This window comes from Echiichthys vipera, assembly GCF_963691815.1.
Source record: "Echiichthys vipera genome assembly, chromosome: 9".
NCBI classification, from domain to species: Eukaryota; Metazoa; Chordata; class Actinopteri; order Perciformes; family Trachinidae; genus Echiichthys; species Echiichthys vipera.
The window spans coordinates 239,345-253,766 of record NC_139834.1 but is presented as its reverse complement, the minus strand read 5'-3'; the positions used below and the strand labels follow the sequence as shown (position 1 = coordinate 253,766).

Below are 14,422 nucleotides of genomic sequence, written 5' to 3'. Positions count from 1 at the left end.
TTTGTCTGCACTTTAATCCTCAGTAACCATGGAGACAGTTTTTATTAAGGTAGAAATCAGGAGAGATGCTAACAGCCGGACGTGGCTAACAGTGGTTAGCTCGGGGCAGCACGGTGAAGGCATTCAAAGGTCTTTTTTTAACCACTAATGCTGCTGAAAATAACAGCAAACCTCTGCAGCAGCATGAGAAGAGTCCCTACACACACACACACACACACACACACACACACACACACACACACACACACACACACACACACACACACACACACACACACACACACACACACACACACACACACACACACACACACACACACACACACACACACACACACACACACACACACACACACACACACACACACACACACACACACACACACACACACACACACACACAACAAAGCAGCAATGGGCTCCTTCCACTGTAATGGACTTTACTATGAGAGGAGCTGGTGCAGGGGCCAGTAGGTAAGTCTTTAAAACACTCTTTAATAAACTCTGGCTTCACTAACTACGCTGATGACGCTTTGTTGTGTGTGTAGGGACTCTTGTCATGCTGCTGCAGAGGTTTGCTGTTATTTTCAGCAGCATTAGTGGTTAAAAAAGACCTTTGAATGCCTTCACCGTGCTGCCCCGAGCTAACCACTGTTAGCCACGTCCTCTTAGCATCTCTCCATGATTACTGAGGATTAAAGTGCAGACAAAGACCCTGAAGGATTTATGTTCAGTACATTTGAAACCCGCCTCGTCGTCTTCGTACCTGGAAGTCTGGGTTGGGGCCCAGGCTGAGGTCGTAGCCGTAGCGTCCGATGGTCATGAGTCCCAGGAAGTGCAGCGCGGAGCACTTGGACAGGATGTGCCTCACCGTGTCCAGCGTCTGCTCCGGGGGCAGGCCGTGTTTACCTGCAACACACGGTCGTGTTGGTGACGGACTCACAGGACGGCAGCAGGAAGCATCGGTGGCGTCCGCACTTACTCTGTTCTCCGCTGGTGTTGAGCTGCACCATGACCTTTAACCTCTGCGTGCCGCCGCCTCTCATCCGCTGCCACGAGCTGTTCACTTTGTCGGCCAGTTTCACCGAGTCCACCGTCTCCACCAGGAACAAGTTCGGCACGCCTGCGGACAGAGAGACCAGACACGTCCACACAGGGTCCTCTAGGAGCATAAACGTGTGCTAAAGTGTCCTCTAGGAGCATAAACGTGTGTTAAAGTGTCCTCTAGGAGCATAAACGTGTGCTAAAGTGTCCTCTAGGAGCATAAACGTGTTTTAAAGTGTCCTCTAGGAGCCTAAACGTGTGTTAAAGTGTCCTCTAGGAGCATAAACGTGTGTTAAAGTGTCCTCTAGGAGCCTAAACGTGTGTTAAAGTGTCCTCTAGGAGCATAAACGTGTGTTAAAGTGTCCTCTAGGAGCATAAACGTGTGTTAAAGTGTCCTCTAGGAGCATAAACGTGTGTTAAAGTGTCCTCTAGGAGCATAAACGTGTGTTAAAGTGTCCTCTAGGAGCATAAACGTGTGTTAAAGTGTCCTCTAGGAGCATAAACGTGTGTTAAAGTGTCCTCTAGGAGCATAAACGTGTGCTAAAGTGTCCTCTAGGAGCATAAACGTGTGTTAAAGTGTCCTCTAGGAGCATAAATGTGTGCTAAAGTGTCCTCTAGGAGCATAAATGTGTGTTAAAGTGTAGGAGCATAAACGTGTGTTAAAGTGTCCTCTAGGAGCATAAACGTGTGCTAAAGTGTCCTCTAGGAGCATAAACATGTGTTAAAGTGTCCTCTAGGAGCATAAACATGTGTTAAAGTGTCCTCTAGGAGCATAAACCTGTGCTAAAGTGTCCTCTAGGAGCATAAACGTGTGCTAAAGTGTCCTCTAGGAGCATAAACGTGTGTTAAAGTGTCCTCTAGGAGCATAAACGTGTGTTAAAGTGTCCTCTAGGAGCATAAACGTGTGTTAAAGTGTCCTCTAGGAGCATAAACGTGTGTTAAAGTGTCCTCTAGGAGCATAAACGTGTGCTAAAGTGTCCTCTAGGAGCATAAACGTGTGCTAAAGTGTCCTCTAGGAGCATAAACGTGTGTTAAAGTGTCCTCTAGGAGCATAAACGTGTGCTAAAGTGTCCTCTAGGAGCATAAACGTGTGTTAAAGTGTCCTCTAGGAGCATAAACGGTGTTAAAGTGTCCTCTAGGAGCATAAACGTGTGTTAAAGTGTCCTCTAGGAGCATAAACGTGTGTTAAAGTGTCCTCTAGGAGCATAAACGTGTGCTAAAGTGTCCTCTAGGAGCATAAACATGTGTTAAAGTGTCCTCTAGGAGCATAAACATGTGTTAAAGTGTCCTCTAGGAGCATAAACCTGTGCTAAAGTGTCCTCTAGGAGCATAAACGTGTGCTAAAGTGTCCTCTAGGAGCATAAACGTGTGTTAAAGTGTCCTCTAGGAGCATAAACGTGTGTTAAAGTGTCCTCTAGGAGCATAAACGTGTGTTTAAGTGTCCTCTAGGAGAAACATGCCCCTAGAGGCCACCTGGTGAACTGCAGTCCTGACACTTCCTGGTTGGATGAACCAGGAAGTGTCAGCGTGATGACGTCACTCACCCAGGAGCTTGTTGACGTTGTTCTTCTGCAGGTGGCCGATGAAGTGCCACCTGATCTCTGGACACGAGTCCAGAATCTGGAAGAGGAGAAAAAGAGAAACTGTGAGTGTGCGTCAGACACACACACACACACACACACACACGCTGAGCTGAGCGGAGCTGAGTGTGTGGACGTACCAGAGGGTCCGAGGCTTTGTCCACCAGCTCGTTCACCTGCAGGGGACACACAGCAGTTTAAGGTTCTCATGCTTCTCTAGGGGACACTTTGATGCAGCCGCCGGCTCCACTCACGTAATTCTCTCCAAAGTTGCGCTGCCCTCGTCTGTAGGCCTCCACCACCATCTCCGGGGGTTTGGTCTTACTGACGGCGACGAGGCGGGGCGGCACCACGGGGAGGGTCTGAGGACGGACAACAGAGGGGCTCAAACATGTGTTAAATAGTCCTCTAGGAGCCTAAACGTGTGCTAAAGTGTCCTCTAGGAGCATAAACGTGTGTTAAAGTGTCCTCTAGGAGCCTAAACATGTATTAAAGTGTCCTCTAGGAGCCTAAACGTGTGTTAAAGTGTCCTCTAGGAGAATAAACATGTATTAAAGTGTCCTCTAGGAGCATAAACGTGTGTTAAAGTGTCCTCTAGGAGCATAAACGTGTGTTAAAGTGTCCTCTAGGAGCATAAACGTGTGTTAAAGTGTCCTCTAGGAGCATAAACGTGTGCTAAAGTGTCCTCTAGGAGCATAAACGTGTGTTAAAGTGTCCTCTAGGAGCATAAACGTGTGCTAAAGTGTCCTCTAGGAGACTAAACGTGTGCTAAAGTGTCCTCTAGGAGCATAAACGTGTATTAAAGTGTCCTCTAGGAGCATAAACGTGTGCTAAAGTGTCCTCTAGGAGACTAAACGTGTGCTAAAGTGTCCTCTAGGAGCATAAACGTGTGTTAAAGTGTCCTCTAGGAGCATAAACGTGTGTTAAAGTGTCCTCTAGGAGCTCAAACATGTGCTAAAGAGCAGTGATGAGGACATATAGTCCCTTCATCTGTGCCCGTTTCCTGGTTTTCGCCCCTGCCCTTCAGAAGTCTGCACGCGCCTCTGATGAGATCAAACAGACCCGTGGATCATGTGACTGAATGTTACGTCACTAATAATAATAATAACCGTGTAATCAAAGTGCTCCGTCCACAGCTGCAGCTGCCGGTGCCGGTGCAGCTGCCGGTGCCGGTGCAGCTGCCGGTGCCGGTGCCGGTGCAGCTGCCGGTGCCGCCTTACGCAACGAGTCGTGCCGCCGCAGCTCGACCCTCGGACCCGGGGGCGGAAGCTCCGGAGCTCCTGCAGCGGGGCTCCGGAGCTCCGGCCCCGGGCTGCACTCACCTTGAGCCGCCGTGCCGCCGCCTGGTTCACCCGCTCCACCACCGACTGCAGCGCCTTCGCGAGCTCCTCCGACATGGCTGCTCTCCACATGCGCGCGGAACCACGGACTGGGTCAGAACCGACGACAGCAGCGCGCCGCGGTGACGTCACTCGGCCTTCAAAATAAAAGCCCGGCTGAGGCGGAAGTGCGTCCTAAAGAGCGCGCCCCCTGCTGGTGCTGCGCGGTCACACACACACTCTCACACACACTTTTATTTTCTTATTTCATATTTACATTTACTACTTTATTTCATTATTTTTGTGTTTAACTTTATTTCATTTTTTGATTTAACACTTTAATTATTTTTATATTTAATACTTTATTTAAACTTCAGCATCAAACATGACAAACTGTATAAATAATAAATAAGTATACATATATAAATATCTAAACAAATAAACATGAGTCTTATCCCTGCTGGTCACTTTGAGCCCGTTATGATATAAAGACGTGGTGCAGAGGTGCATCATGGGAGTTTAGCGCCTCATTGACCACCTGCTGTTCCAGAAACTCGCTGCAGTGACGCACGCCTGAAGCATTTACAGCGGCTTCAGACGACGAAGCGTCGAACGGTCGAACAAACGGCACAAAGAGAGAAACAGAATAAAGAAAAACTCATTTATTCACAAGATCAAACAAAACACGCCTGAACGTCCAGGACACAGAGCCGCTCTGCTGCGCTCAAACCGGGAACCAAAGAAGGAAACGTGGAATAAGAAGGTGTGGACCGGCTCTCCGTCTGCAGCGTCTCCCCTCATACTCGCTCCAACGCCTCCAACATGATGATGCTGTTCCCCCTGATGACCTGTGAGGACAGAGACCAGAGTCAGACCATGTCCCCCTGATGACCTGTGAGGACAGAGACACACTGTCCCCCTGATGACCTGTGAGGACAGAGACCAGAGTCACACACTGTCCCCCTGATGACCTGTGAGGACAGAGACCAGAGACCAGAGTCAGTGTCTGAGTGAGGGCGCCCTCCCACTGTGCCTCCGTCCCGTGCCCCGTGCTTTAGGGTCCTTGTCCCCCCCCTCCAGGCCCGTTTGTACTCACACTACCTGGGCCTCGGAGAATGCTTCTTGCTGCCTATACGTCATCACGCCGTAACACGTCACACGCATTGATGACGTCATGGCGATGCGTGGCTTTGTTTCCAGATCTTTCCGTAGACCTCGGAGTTTTTGTGCGTCTTGTCGACTGTTTTTGAATCTTTTCATCGACCAAATCTGCAGTAAACACTCCACCTCCGCATCACACCAACGTGAACCTTTCACCGCCATTGTTTGAAATGTCCGTGCATGGTCCCTCCTTCTTTTTTCTACGTCCCAACAGGCGCACAGGAAATGACCTCAGAACCGCCGTAGGCCTCGTGCTCGTACACGTGCGCACGCTCGTGCTCGTACACGTGCAAACGTGCTTTACTAAAGCCCACCTCTCCCAAACGGGCCGTGGACGGCAAGCGTGCCGCTCCTAGACGTGGTACGGTTGCACTCACACTGGTCCAAGGAACCAGACTTTAGCCGTGACACGTGCTGGGGCAGGGGATGGAGGCACAGTGGGAGGGCGCCCTTATTTTAGGAGACTACCGCAACGACGAAGGCTTCTTCACTGATTCGTGTGAATCAGAGGCACACAGTCTCAGCAGAACCACAAACAACAACAACAACCTCAAGTTCTTCGTTTTGTTTTAGTGCAAAAACTTTCTGAAAATTCTCGTTTAATGAATTATCTTTTATCATGAAGCCTCTTATTGAACCTGACATCATCCTAAATATTATCAAATCTGTATTCAACATATCTGATATTTTAAGTGCTGCCGTGGTTCTGGCTCCAGTCGGGTTTGGAGGGCGGGTTCCTGCAGGTCAGGCCTGATGTTGGGCCGGGTCAGAGCTCTGCAGGCATCAGCTTTAACAAGAGTTTAGCATGATTATTAATTATTATTATTATAATAAACTTGGTGAGGATCAGATCAGAGGCCGTGCTTTGGTTCAGTGCGTCCTCATAAAGAAGAGTCGACCCGACACCAGAAGAACTCCAGACCCAGAACATTGACTCAACACTTTAAAGTCGCCCCGCGGGCCGGATCGGACCCTTCGGCGGTCCGGTTCCAGCCCCCGGGCCGTGTGTTTGGCTGCCCTGGTACTGACCACCATGCCGATGTTGTTCTGCTGTCCTCCCGGGCCCATCTCCAGAGAGTCGTCCACCACCAGGTTCATGAAGGGGTCGAAGCCGCGCAGGATGCCCTGCACGTGGCGGCCGCCGTTCAGCTTCACTGAGGACACAAACACACGTGCACGCTGGGTTTATGAGTCCGACAGAAACATGGACCCGTTTGAAACACGAAGCTTATTTTACCAGTGACTTCACTTGAGGACCTCCAGCTGAGTTTGAATCATTCACTCTCTCTCTTTTCCCCATAAAGTGTTTTTATTAATCAGAACACCGTGGAGGGAACGACCAGAGTTCAGACACTGGAAGTTTCTAACAACCGTTGCGTCTGTTGGTGCTTTGTTGTGTGTGTGTGTGTGTGTGTCCAGCGTTTAGTGAACACACACAGCTGTAAACTCATTTTTCAGTCTGTGCTTCAGGAACAGGGGAAAGGCTGCATTTATGTTTGTTTGATGTTAAATCCTGAATAAAGAGGTGAAATTTAATGTTAAAGTGTGTTTTTTCATAATGGTCGTGTCCCTGACGGTGAGCTGTAACAGACCACGGGTCATTTATGGCACAAGAGAGGAACAGTAGTTACAGTAGTAACCATGGTAACCGTGGTTACAGTAGTAACGCTGGTAACCGTGGTTACAGTAACAGTGAGGAGCTTTGGTCTTTACTCACATGAAAGCTTCTTGTCCATGAACCTGAGGAAACAAACAACACGTCAGTCACTTAAAGACAAAACGGGTCAAAGATGAAACAAAGCAACAGGTTCAGTTTCCTCCGTTTCTCCTGAAGACGAGAAAAAACCAGAAGGATCCAAAACAGAGAAAAAGATTCCTCTGATTCAGCTGTTTATGATTTTAATAACCTCCAGATATGAACATGAGTTTGTGTTTACACGCAGACAAACACAAACATATTAATATTAATATAGGTGCAAACCCTGGGAACACACAGATGGAAAGTTCTGGTGAATCTTGCTGTAAAACAGGAGGAACTTCGTGTTCAGGTGAATGAACCCGTTTAGTTTCCTCTGACTCGTTCAGCTCCTTTAACTGCAGAGCAGCTAAAAAGGCTCATGTCTCCGAGCACTGGCCTGTTGATTTATGTGTTTTTAATGTTATTTTATCATGTTTAGTTTGGTGTTGTTGTGGTTTTTAAATGGGAAACTGTTTCAAACACGTGTTTGTCTGCGTGTAAATAAAAACTGACGGTTATTAAAATAAATCATAGTTTGAACTCCTCAGCTTTTTATTTTCTTACTCAGGAAAAATTCAGGTGATTGAAGAAAAGTTGAGTTTAATAATAAAATGACCAAAGACAAAGTTACTGTCCTCGGAGCTAAGCTAGCTGCTGTTAGCTCGCTGCTGTAAGCTAGCCAACAAAGCTCGCTGCTGCTGTTAGCTCGCTGACAAAGCTAGCTGCTGTTAGGTCTGTAACAAAGCTAGCTGTTGAAGCTAGCTGCTGTTGGCTAGCTGCTGTGAGCTAGCTTCTTTTAACTCGCTGTTGTTAGGTCTGTAACAAAGCTAGCAGCTGTTGGCTAGCTGCTGTTGGCTCTGTAACAAAGCTAGCTGTTGTAAGCTAGCTGCTGCTGTAAGCTAGCTTCTGTTAAATCGCTGTTGTTAGATGTGTAACAAAGCTAGCTGTTGTAAGCTAGCTGCTGTTGGTTAAATGCTGTAAGCTAGCTGCTGTTGGTTAGCTGCTGTAAGCTAGCTGCTGTTGTTTAGCTGCTGTTGTTTAGCTGCTGTTAGCTAGCTGTTGTTAGCTCTGTAACAAAGCTAGCTGCTGTTAGCTAGCTGTTGTTAGCTCTGTAACAAAGCTAGCTGCTGTTAGCTAGCTGCTGCTGTAACTTTTCTAACAAACAGCGCAGCCTCTGGGCGGATGTCGTCCTTTCATAATAAAAGCCTCCGTGACTGAGCCCGTGTGTGTGAAAGCAGCAGGACTCACTTCTTCAGCTCCGGCGGGTGCGCTTTACTCATCTTCTCTGTTTCAGCTACAAACGCACGAGCTCCGTCTTTCACTCAAACCGCGGCAACAAAACGTGCAGCGAGCGACAGGAAGTGACGTCAAACTCCCGGCCACTTCCGGCTGTTATGTGTGTGCACACCGCCCCCTGCAGACCGGAAGAGGAGGCGCAGGAGGTCTCTGCTGTTACTGTTGCTGTTGTTGTTGTTGTTGTTGTTGTTGTTGTTGTTGTTGTTGATGTTACTGTTGTTGTTGATGTTTAGTGCATTAAAACACAGTTTGATCAGAAACAGCCTCAGTGATGAATTAAATAATGATAATTATCATATGATGAACCCTGGGCGCCTCCCTAGGGAGGTGTTCCAGGCACGTCCAGCTGGGAGGAGGCCTCGGGGAAGACCCAGGACCAGGTGGAGAGATTAGATTGTCCTGGCTGCTGCCCCTGAGACCTGATCGAGGATCAGAGGCTGGAGCTGCTGCCCCTGAGACCTGATCCAGGATCAGAGGCTGGAGCTGCTGCCCCTAAGACCTGATCCAGGATCAGAGGCTGAAGATGAGATCAGATGAGACGTCATGAGGTTATTGTTTGTTTTGTTGAGCGTATTAAAAACAAACAGGAAAAGAAAAGAAAACTACAGTTCAGGTGCTGAAGTGGAGACGGAGCAGGAACTCATGAGCTTCTGCTTCTTCACAAACAGACAAAGTGTTTTAACGACTCGAGCTTCAAGTGTCATTTAGTTTCACAGGTTGGAAATAGAAGAAGAATTACTTTATTGATCCCCAACGGGGAAATTGAATTTTTTCACTCTTATTATTAATCATGTTACACACACACACACACACACACACACACACAGGTGCCTTGCTCAACAGCACCTCAGTAGTGCCCAGGAGATGAACTGGCACCTCTCCAGCAACCAGTCCACACTCCATTCATGGTCCACACAGGGACTCGAACCAGCGACCCTTTGGATCTCAGCCCAGTCACCTATAGACTGAGCTGCTGCCGCCCCAACTTACCATACTTTACTTCACAATACTGCAGTTATTGTTTGTTTGTTGGTGTTTGTTTGTTTGTTTGTTTTGTTGAGCGTATAAAACAAACAGGAAACAGGAAGTAAGGGAACCTGGAGTAGGTACTAAAGTGGAGACGGGTTATGAATTATGAAGCTGATGCTTCTTTTGCTTCTTTACAGACAAAGTGTTTTAACGACTCGAGCTTCAAGTGTCATTTAGTTTCACATGTTTGAAATAAAACTTTCATTCATGTAAAAGGTTTAAAACTTTATCTTTGTGCAGTCGTTTCATCTTCTGCTCGTTTCTGTCACAAACAGATTTGATCTGATTTAACTTGACCTGAGTTCTTACGTCTACTTCACATTTATTTATAACAGTTTATTGTTGTTTTTTATACTTTAATGTATTTTTTTAAGCTGCTGGAAACTGAATTTCCTGCAGGAGTTTCATCCAAAGCATCGGTAAAGAGAAGTTTGAGCACTGATGCTTTTTAAAGTGGAGTTTGAAATAAAGAAGAAAAGTAAAGTAAAGTAAAGTAAAAAGTGTTAAAAGTGTGGTGAAGTTTGCAGACGAAGCCTTTCTCATGTGAAACCTGTGAAAGGATGAAAGGATGTGAACGTTTTCATGAATCAGAGACAAAAACCGCCGTGAGAAAGGTTTTAATTAAGTTCTCAAACTATTTTACAAAATACCTTAAAAAGAGGAAGCGTCAAAACGTATTAAACCGTGTTTTAGTTTCACATCATGAAGTAATAAAACACATCTGCTGATCCTGGATCAGAGCCACACCAGCACGTTTGCATAGCGAGGCGTTCAGGGTCCAGCCGGGGACGACTCCCACCGCAGCTCGAGAGAGAGCGAGAGCGAGAGCGAGAGCGAGAGAGAGAGGGAGAGGGAGAGGGAGAGAGAGAGAGGGAGGGGGGGAGAGAGGGAGAGAGAGAGAGAGAGAGAGAGAGAGAGAGAGAGAGAGAGAGAGAGAGAGAGAGAGAGAGAGAGAGAGATCTGTGGGTGAGGAACCGCCCCCCGCACTCAGCACGCCACCGTCACCTCACACTCTGGGAGTTCACTCACGCCAGGGAAACTCTGGGAAACACATTTGGGTTCAACTCCAGTCAACTCAGAAACACAGAAACGCAAAAACGCAGAAACTAAAGACGCAAAAACGCAAAGACTGAAGACGCAAAGACTCAGAGACTGAAGACGCAAAGACTCAAAGACTGAAGACGCAAAGACTCAAAGACTGAAGACGCAAAGACTCAGAGACTGAAGACGCAAAGACTCAAAGACTGAAGACGCAAAGACTCAGAGACTAAAGACGCAAAGACTCAGAGACTAAAGACGCAAAAACGCAAAGACTCAGAGACTAAAGACGCAAAGACTCAGAGACTAAAGACGCAAAAACGCAAAGACTCAGAGACTAAAGACGCAAAGACTCAGAGACTAAAGACGCAAAAACGCAAAGACTCAGAGACTAAAGACGCAAAGACTCAGAGACTGAAGACGCAAAGACTCAGAGACTAAAGACGCAAAAACGCAAAGACTCAGAGACTAAAGACGCAAAGACTCAGAGACTAAAGACGCAAAGACTCAGAGACTGAAGACGCAAAAACACAAAGACTCAGAGACTGAGTCAGAGACGCAGAGACGCAGGTCCAACCCCAAACAGTGACGCCTACGGATGGAACGGAGAACGTCGTTCCTTAATAGACTGGAACTGTTTCCTTCCTTTCCTCAGCGGCTGCTGCATTTTTTCAGACGGACGCGCGTCCGTCAGAGGACACACCTACACCCCCAAAGACGCTCTACAGCAGAAACACGGAGTAAAGAGAGAGAATGCCACTTTAGAGCAGGGGTCTCAAACTGATCACTGAACACACCTGATCACACAAATCCAACCGTGTGAAGGCGGCTCAGTGGGTGGAACAGGTGGAGTCGGGTGTGTCGGTGCTTGGTTGGAACCTGCAGCCACAGCTTCACAGGATCACGTTGACCCCCCCGCCCCCCCTTCCTGGGTCGTCTCCGTGTGAACGGGGCCTAAAGCAACAGTGCAGTTATGAAAACAACATGTTCTGAATAATCAACCAACAAAAACTCTCTCACTCTCGACCCTTCCAGGCAAAAGGCAACGGTTGGCGTGTGACGCTCAGGGCGCTCAGGCTTTGCTGTCCTCCTCCACGCGGACCCGCAGGTGCTCCTGACAGTGTTCTAGGAACGAGTCCAGAGCGGAGAAGCCCTGCTGGCACGGCACGCAGTGGTACAGCCGCTGCCGCTTTGAGCCGGGCCACTTACACGTGTCCATCTCGTCCGTGCACACACTGCACTGCCGCCTCTTCACCGAGGACTGGTGGAGCTCCACGTGCTCTCGCAGCTGGGACTGCAGAGGGAAGACCTCTGCACAGGAGGGGCAGGGGAACTCCTTCTCCAGAGCCTCCTCCTCCTCCTCCTCCTCCTCCTCCTTCACCTCCTCTTCAGGCACTTCTCTGCACCTCCCTGCATCTGTGACCCTGTTCTCTAACCGGGGCACTTTCCTGGGCCTCCCTCGTCCCGGCTTGACACTCCTGTTTTCTGCCTCGCTGGTTCGGACCTGGTTCGCTGCATCTTCTGACGCCTCAGAGTCTTTGGTGGAGGCTCCCAGGGGCCGGCCTTCACCTGTGGCTGCAGGGCCCGGGTCTGTGTGCTGCTTGAGATGAGCCCTCAGTGACAAATGATGGACCAAGACTTTCCCGCAGACCGGACACGGGTAGGAGCCGGCTCTCCGGCGCCTCCTGACGACGGGCCGGGGTTCTACCACCAGCTCTCTCTCCCTGCTGTGCTTGTCTTTCCTGTGCACGTACAGCAGAGAGGTGCTCCCGAACACCATGTCGCACGATCGACACGTCAGAAGCTTCTTTTTGGATCTTGGCATTTTGACTAGAGCTCGATTCGGCGCGGCGCCCCCTCCCTCAGAGCCGCTTCCTTTGGCGTTCGGTCCCTGTGCAGCCGTCAGCTGCTGCTCTGAGTGCCCCGTCAGCTTGTGGCGCTGCAGGCACACGCGGACGACTCTGCTGCTGGGCCCCGGGGCGTCTGAGGAGTCCGAGCGCGTGGAGTCTGCCTCAGACACCGGAGGGGATGTCACGATGTCTGAGGGGGGGGGAGGTTCACCACAGCCCGCCTGCTGATGCTGCAGCAGAGCCTGCTTCTGGCTGAAGCTCCTTCCACACGGGGCACAGGCGTAAGGGCTGCTGTCCACGAGGTGAGCGGACGCGTCCTGCAGCCTGCCGGCATCTGAGGGGCGAGTCCCACACGCGGGGCACGGAGAGGCCGGCTGTGAGTCTCCATGACAACGGTCACACATGGAAGAGTCCTGATCACACTTGTGCAGCTGCAGGGACGACCTCAGGGAGAACTCCCGCCCACAGGAGGGGCAGCGGTGGGGTTTGGGTAACGAGTGCTTGACCTCTTGGTGATGCAGCAGATCTGGGGCGTAGAGGAAGTCCTGAGCACATTCCGGACAGACGTACGTGTGCGCGTGCTCCGGCTGCTGCCTCTTGGTGGGCGTGTGTGCTTTCGGGTCGGCCCGTGCGATGAAGGTGGCGAGCCTGGAGAGCGTGTCCGTGGCGGTCCTGGAGCGGCTGAACGACTCCTGGGCCCGTGTGGCGCTCCAGCTGACGCCATCCATCCTCTTCCTCCGAGCGTCTCCTCTGCTTTAAGGAGACAGGGAACGTTAGTGCGCCATCTTTATTTAACACCAGGGCTAACACAGCAGGGTTAGCACAGCAGGGCTAACACAGCTGGGCTAACACAGCAGGGCTAACACAACAGGGCTAACACAGCAGGGCTAACACCAGGGCTAACACAGCAGTGCTAACACAGCAGGGTTAGCACAGCTGGGCTAACACAGCTGGGCTAACACAGCAGGGCTAACACAGCAGGGTTAGCACAGCTGGGCTAACACAGCAGGGCTAACACAGCAGGGTTAGCACAGCAGGGTTAGCACAGCAGGGCTAACACAGCTGGACTAACACAGCAGGGTTAGCACAGCAGGGTAAGCACAGCAGGGCTAACACAGCAGGGCTAACACAGCAGGGTTAGCACAGCAGGGCTAACACAGCAGGGCTAACACAGCAGGGCTAACATCAGGGCTAACACAGCAGGGCTAACACCAGGGCTAACACAGCAGGGCTAACACAGCTGGGCTAACACAGCAGGGCTAACACAGCAGGGCTAACACCAGGGCTAACACAGCAGGGCTAACACAGCAGGGCTAACACCAGGGCTAACACAGCAGGGCTAACACAGCAGGGCTAACACCAGGGCTAACACACCAGGGCTAACACAGCAGGGTTAACACAGCAGGGTTAACACAGCGGGGCTAACACAGCGGGGCTAACACAGCAGGGCTAACACAGCAGGGCTAACACAGCAGGGCTAACACCAGGGCTAACACAGCAGGGCTAACACAGCAGGGCTAACACCAGGGCTAACACACCAGGGCTAACACAGCAGGGTTAACACAGCGGGGTTAACACAGCGGGGCTAACACAGCGGGGCTAACACAGCAGGGCTAACACAGCAGGGCTAAAACAGCAGGGTTAACACATTAGGGCTAACACCTGGGCTAACACCAGGGTTAATACATTAGGGCTAACACCTGGGCTAACACCAGGGTTAATACATTAGGGCTAACACCAGGGTTAACACCAGGGTTAACACCAGGGCTAACACCAGGGCTAACACCTGGGTTAACACCAGTGTTAACTCAGCAGGGCTAACACAGCAGGCTAACTGGCTAGCGCCGTGTTTGCTAACGCTAGCTCGTAGCTTAGCCGCTGTAACACGGTATAAACGCAGCTGTGTCGGGACGGACGCACTGACCTGGGCTCTCACGCGGACGCGGGGCCGGGGTAACCGGGGTAACCGGGGTAACGGGCTGAAGTCGCGGTAACGGTTGGTTTGTTCGGAACAAACAACAGCGACATGTTTACAGAAGTGAGACTGAAGTTTAGGGTGACGGGGACGTCACGTGACGTCTCTGAGCTGTCAGCGTCACTCCCGCTACGTCACGACGTGCTGCGTTCATGTGCCGTGGGAGTTCGGAACTCTCAGACCATGAGAGTGAAAATATGTCGTTCATGCTCCTAGAGGACACTTTAACACACGTTTATGCTCCTAGAGGACACTTTAACACACGTTTATGCTCCTAGAGGACACTTTAGCACAGGTTTATGCTCCTAGAGGACACTTTAGCACACGTTTATGCTCCTAGAGGACACTTTAACACACGTTCATGCTCCTAGAGGACACTTTAACACACGTTC

At 50.1% G+C, this 14,422-nt stretch overlaps 3 protein-coding genes across 5 annotated transcripts in view; all 3 read right to left on the bottom strand.

Annotated features, from left to right (window-relative positions):
* Positions 1-4,090, bottom strand: part of plpbp (pyridoxal phosphate binding protein) — a 7,410-nt gene extending 3,320 nt beyond the window's left edge. The window contains exons 1-6 of the mRNA XM_083919485.1: positions 3,947-4,090; positions 2,879-2,986; positions 2,765-2,800; positions 2,589-2,664; positions 983-1,123; positions 767-909 (exon numbers count right to left, since the gene is read on the bottom strand). Coding sequence (XP_083775611.1) covers positions 767-909; positions 983-1,123; positions 2,589-2,664; positions 2,765-2,800; positions 2,879-2,986; positions 3,947-4,036 — 594 coding nt within the window. The 5' untranslated portion in view covers positions 4,037-4,090. The remainder of the gene's footprint in view (positions 1-766; positions 910-982; positions 1,124-2,588; positions 2,665-2,764; positions 2,801-2,878; positions 2,987-3,946) is intronic.
* Positions 4,091-4,585: 495 nt separating this feature from the next.
* Positions 4,586-8,226, bottom strand: snrpg (small nuclear ribonucleoprotein polypeptide G). Its single transcript, XM_083919556.1, has 4 exons — positions 8,091-8,226; positions 6,822-6,844; positions 6,134-6,258; positions 4,586-4,791 (listed from the first exon to the last, which is right to left on the bottom strand). Exons 1-4 carry the CDS (start codon positions 8,120-8,122, stop codon positions 4,741-4,743), a joined length of 231 nt encoding a protein of 76 aa, XP_083775682.1. The 5' UTR covers positions 8,123-8,226; the 3' UTR covers positions 4,586-4,740.
* Positions 8,227-9,775: 1,549 nt separating this feature from the next.
* Positions 9,776-14,111, bottom strand: LOC310951224 (uncharacterized protein). 3 transcript variants are annotated; one of them, XR_014593321.1, is made up of 3 exons: positions 13,980-14,111; positions 10,728-12,805; positions 9,776-10,673 (listed from the first exon to the last, which is right to left on the bottom strand). XR_014593321.1 is itself a non-coding variant. In XM_083919350.1 (2 exons), the coding sequence occupies exon 2, from the start codon at positions 12,781-12,783 to the stop codon at positions 11,278-11,280; it is 1,506 nt and encodes a 501-aa protein (XP_083775476.1). In that variant the 5' UTR covers positions 12,784-12,808; positions 13,980-14,111; the 3' UTR covers positions 9,776-11,277. The 3 variants fall into 3 exon arrangements, 2 of the variants coding, with proteins under 2 accessions (XP_083775476.1, XP_083775475.1); XM_083919350.1 differs by having other exon boundaries at positions 9,776-12,808; XM_083919349.1 differs by having other exon boundaries at positions 9,776-12,805.
* Between the last annotated feature and the right edge of the window lie 311 nt (positions 14,112-14,422).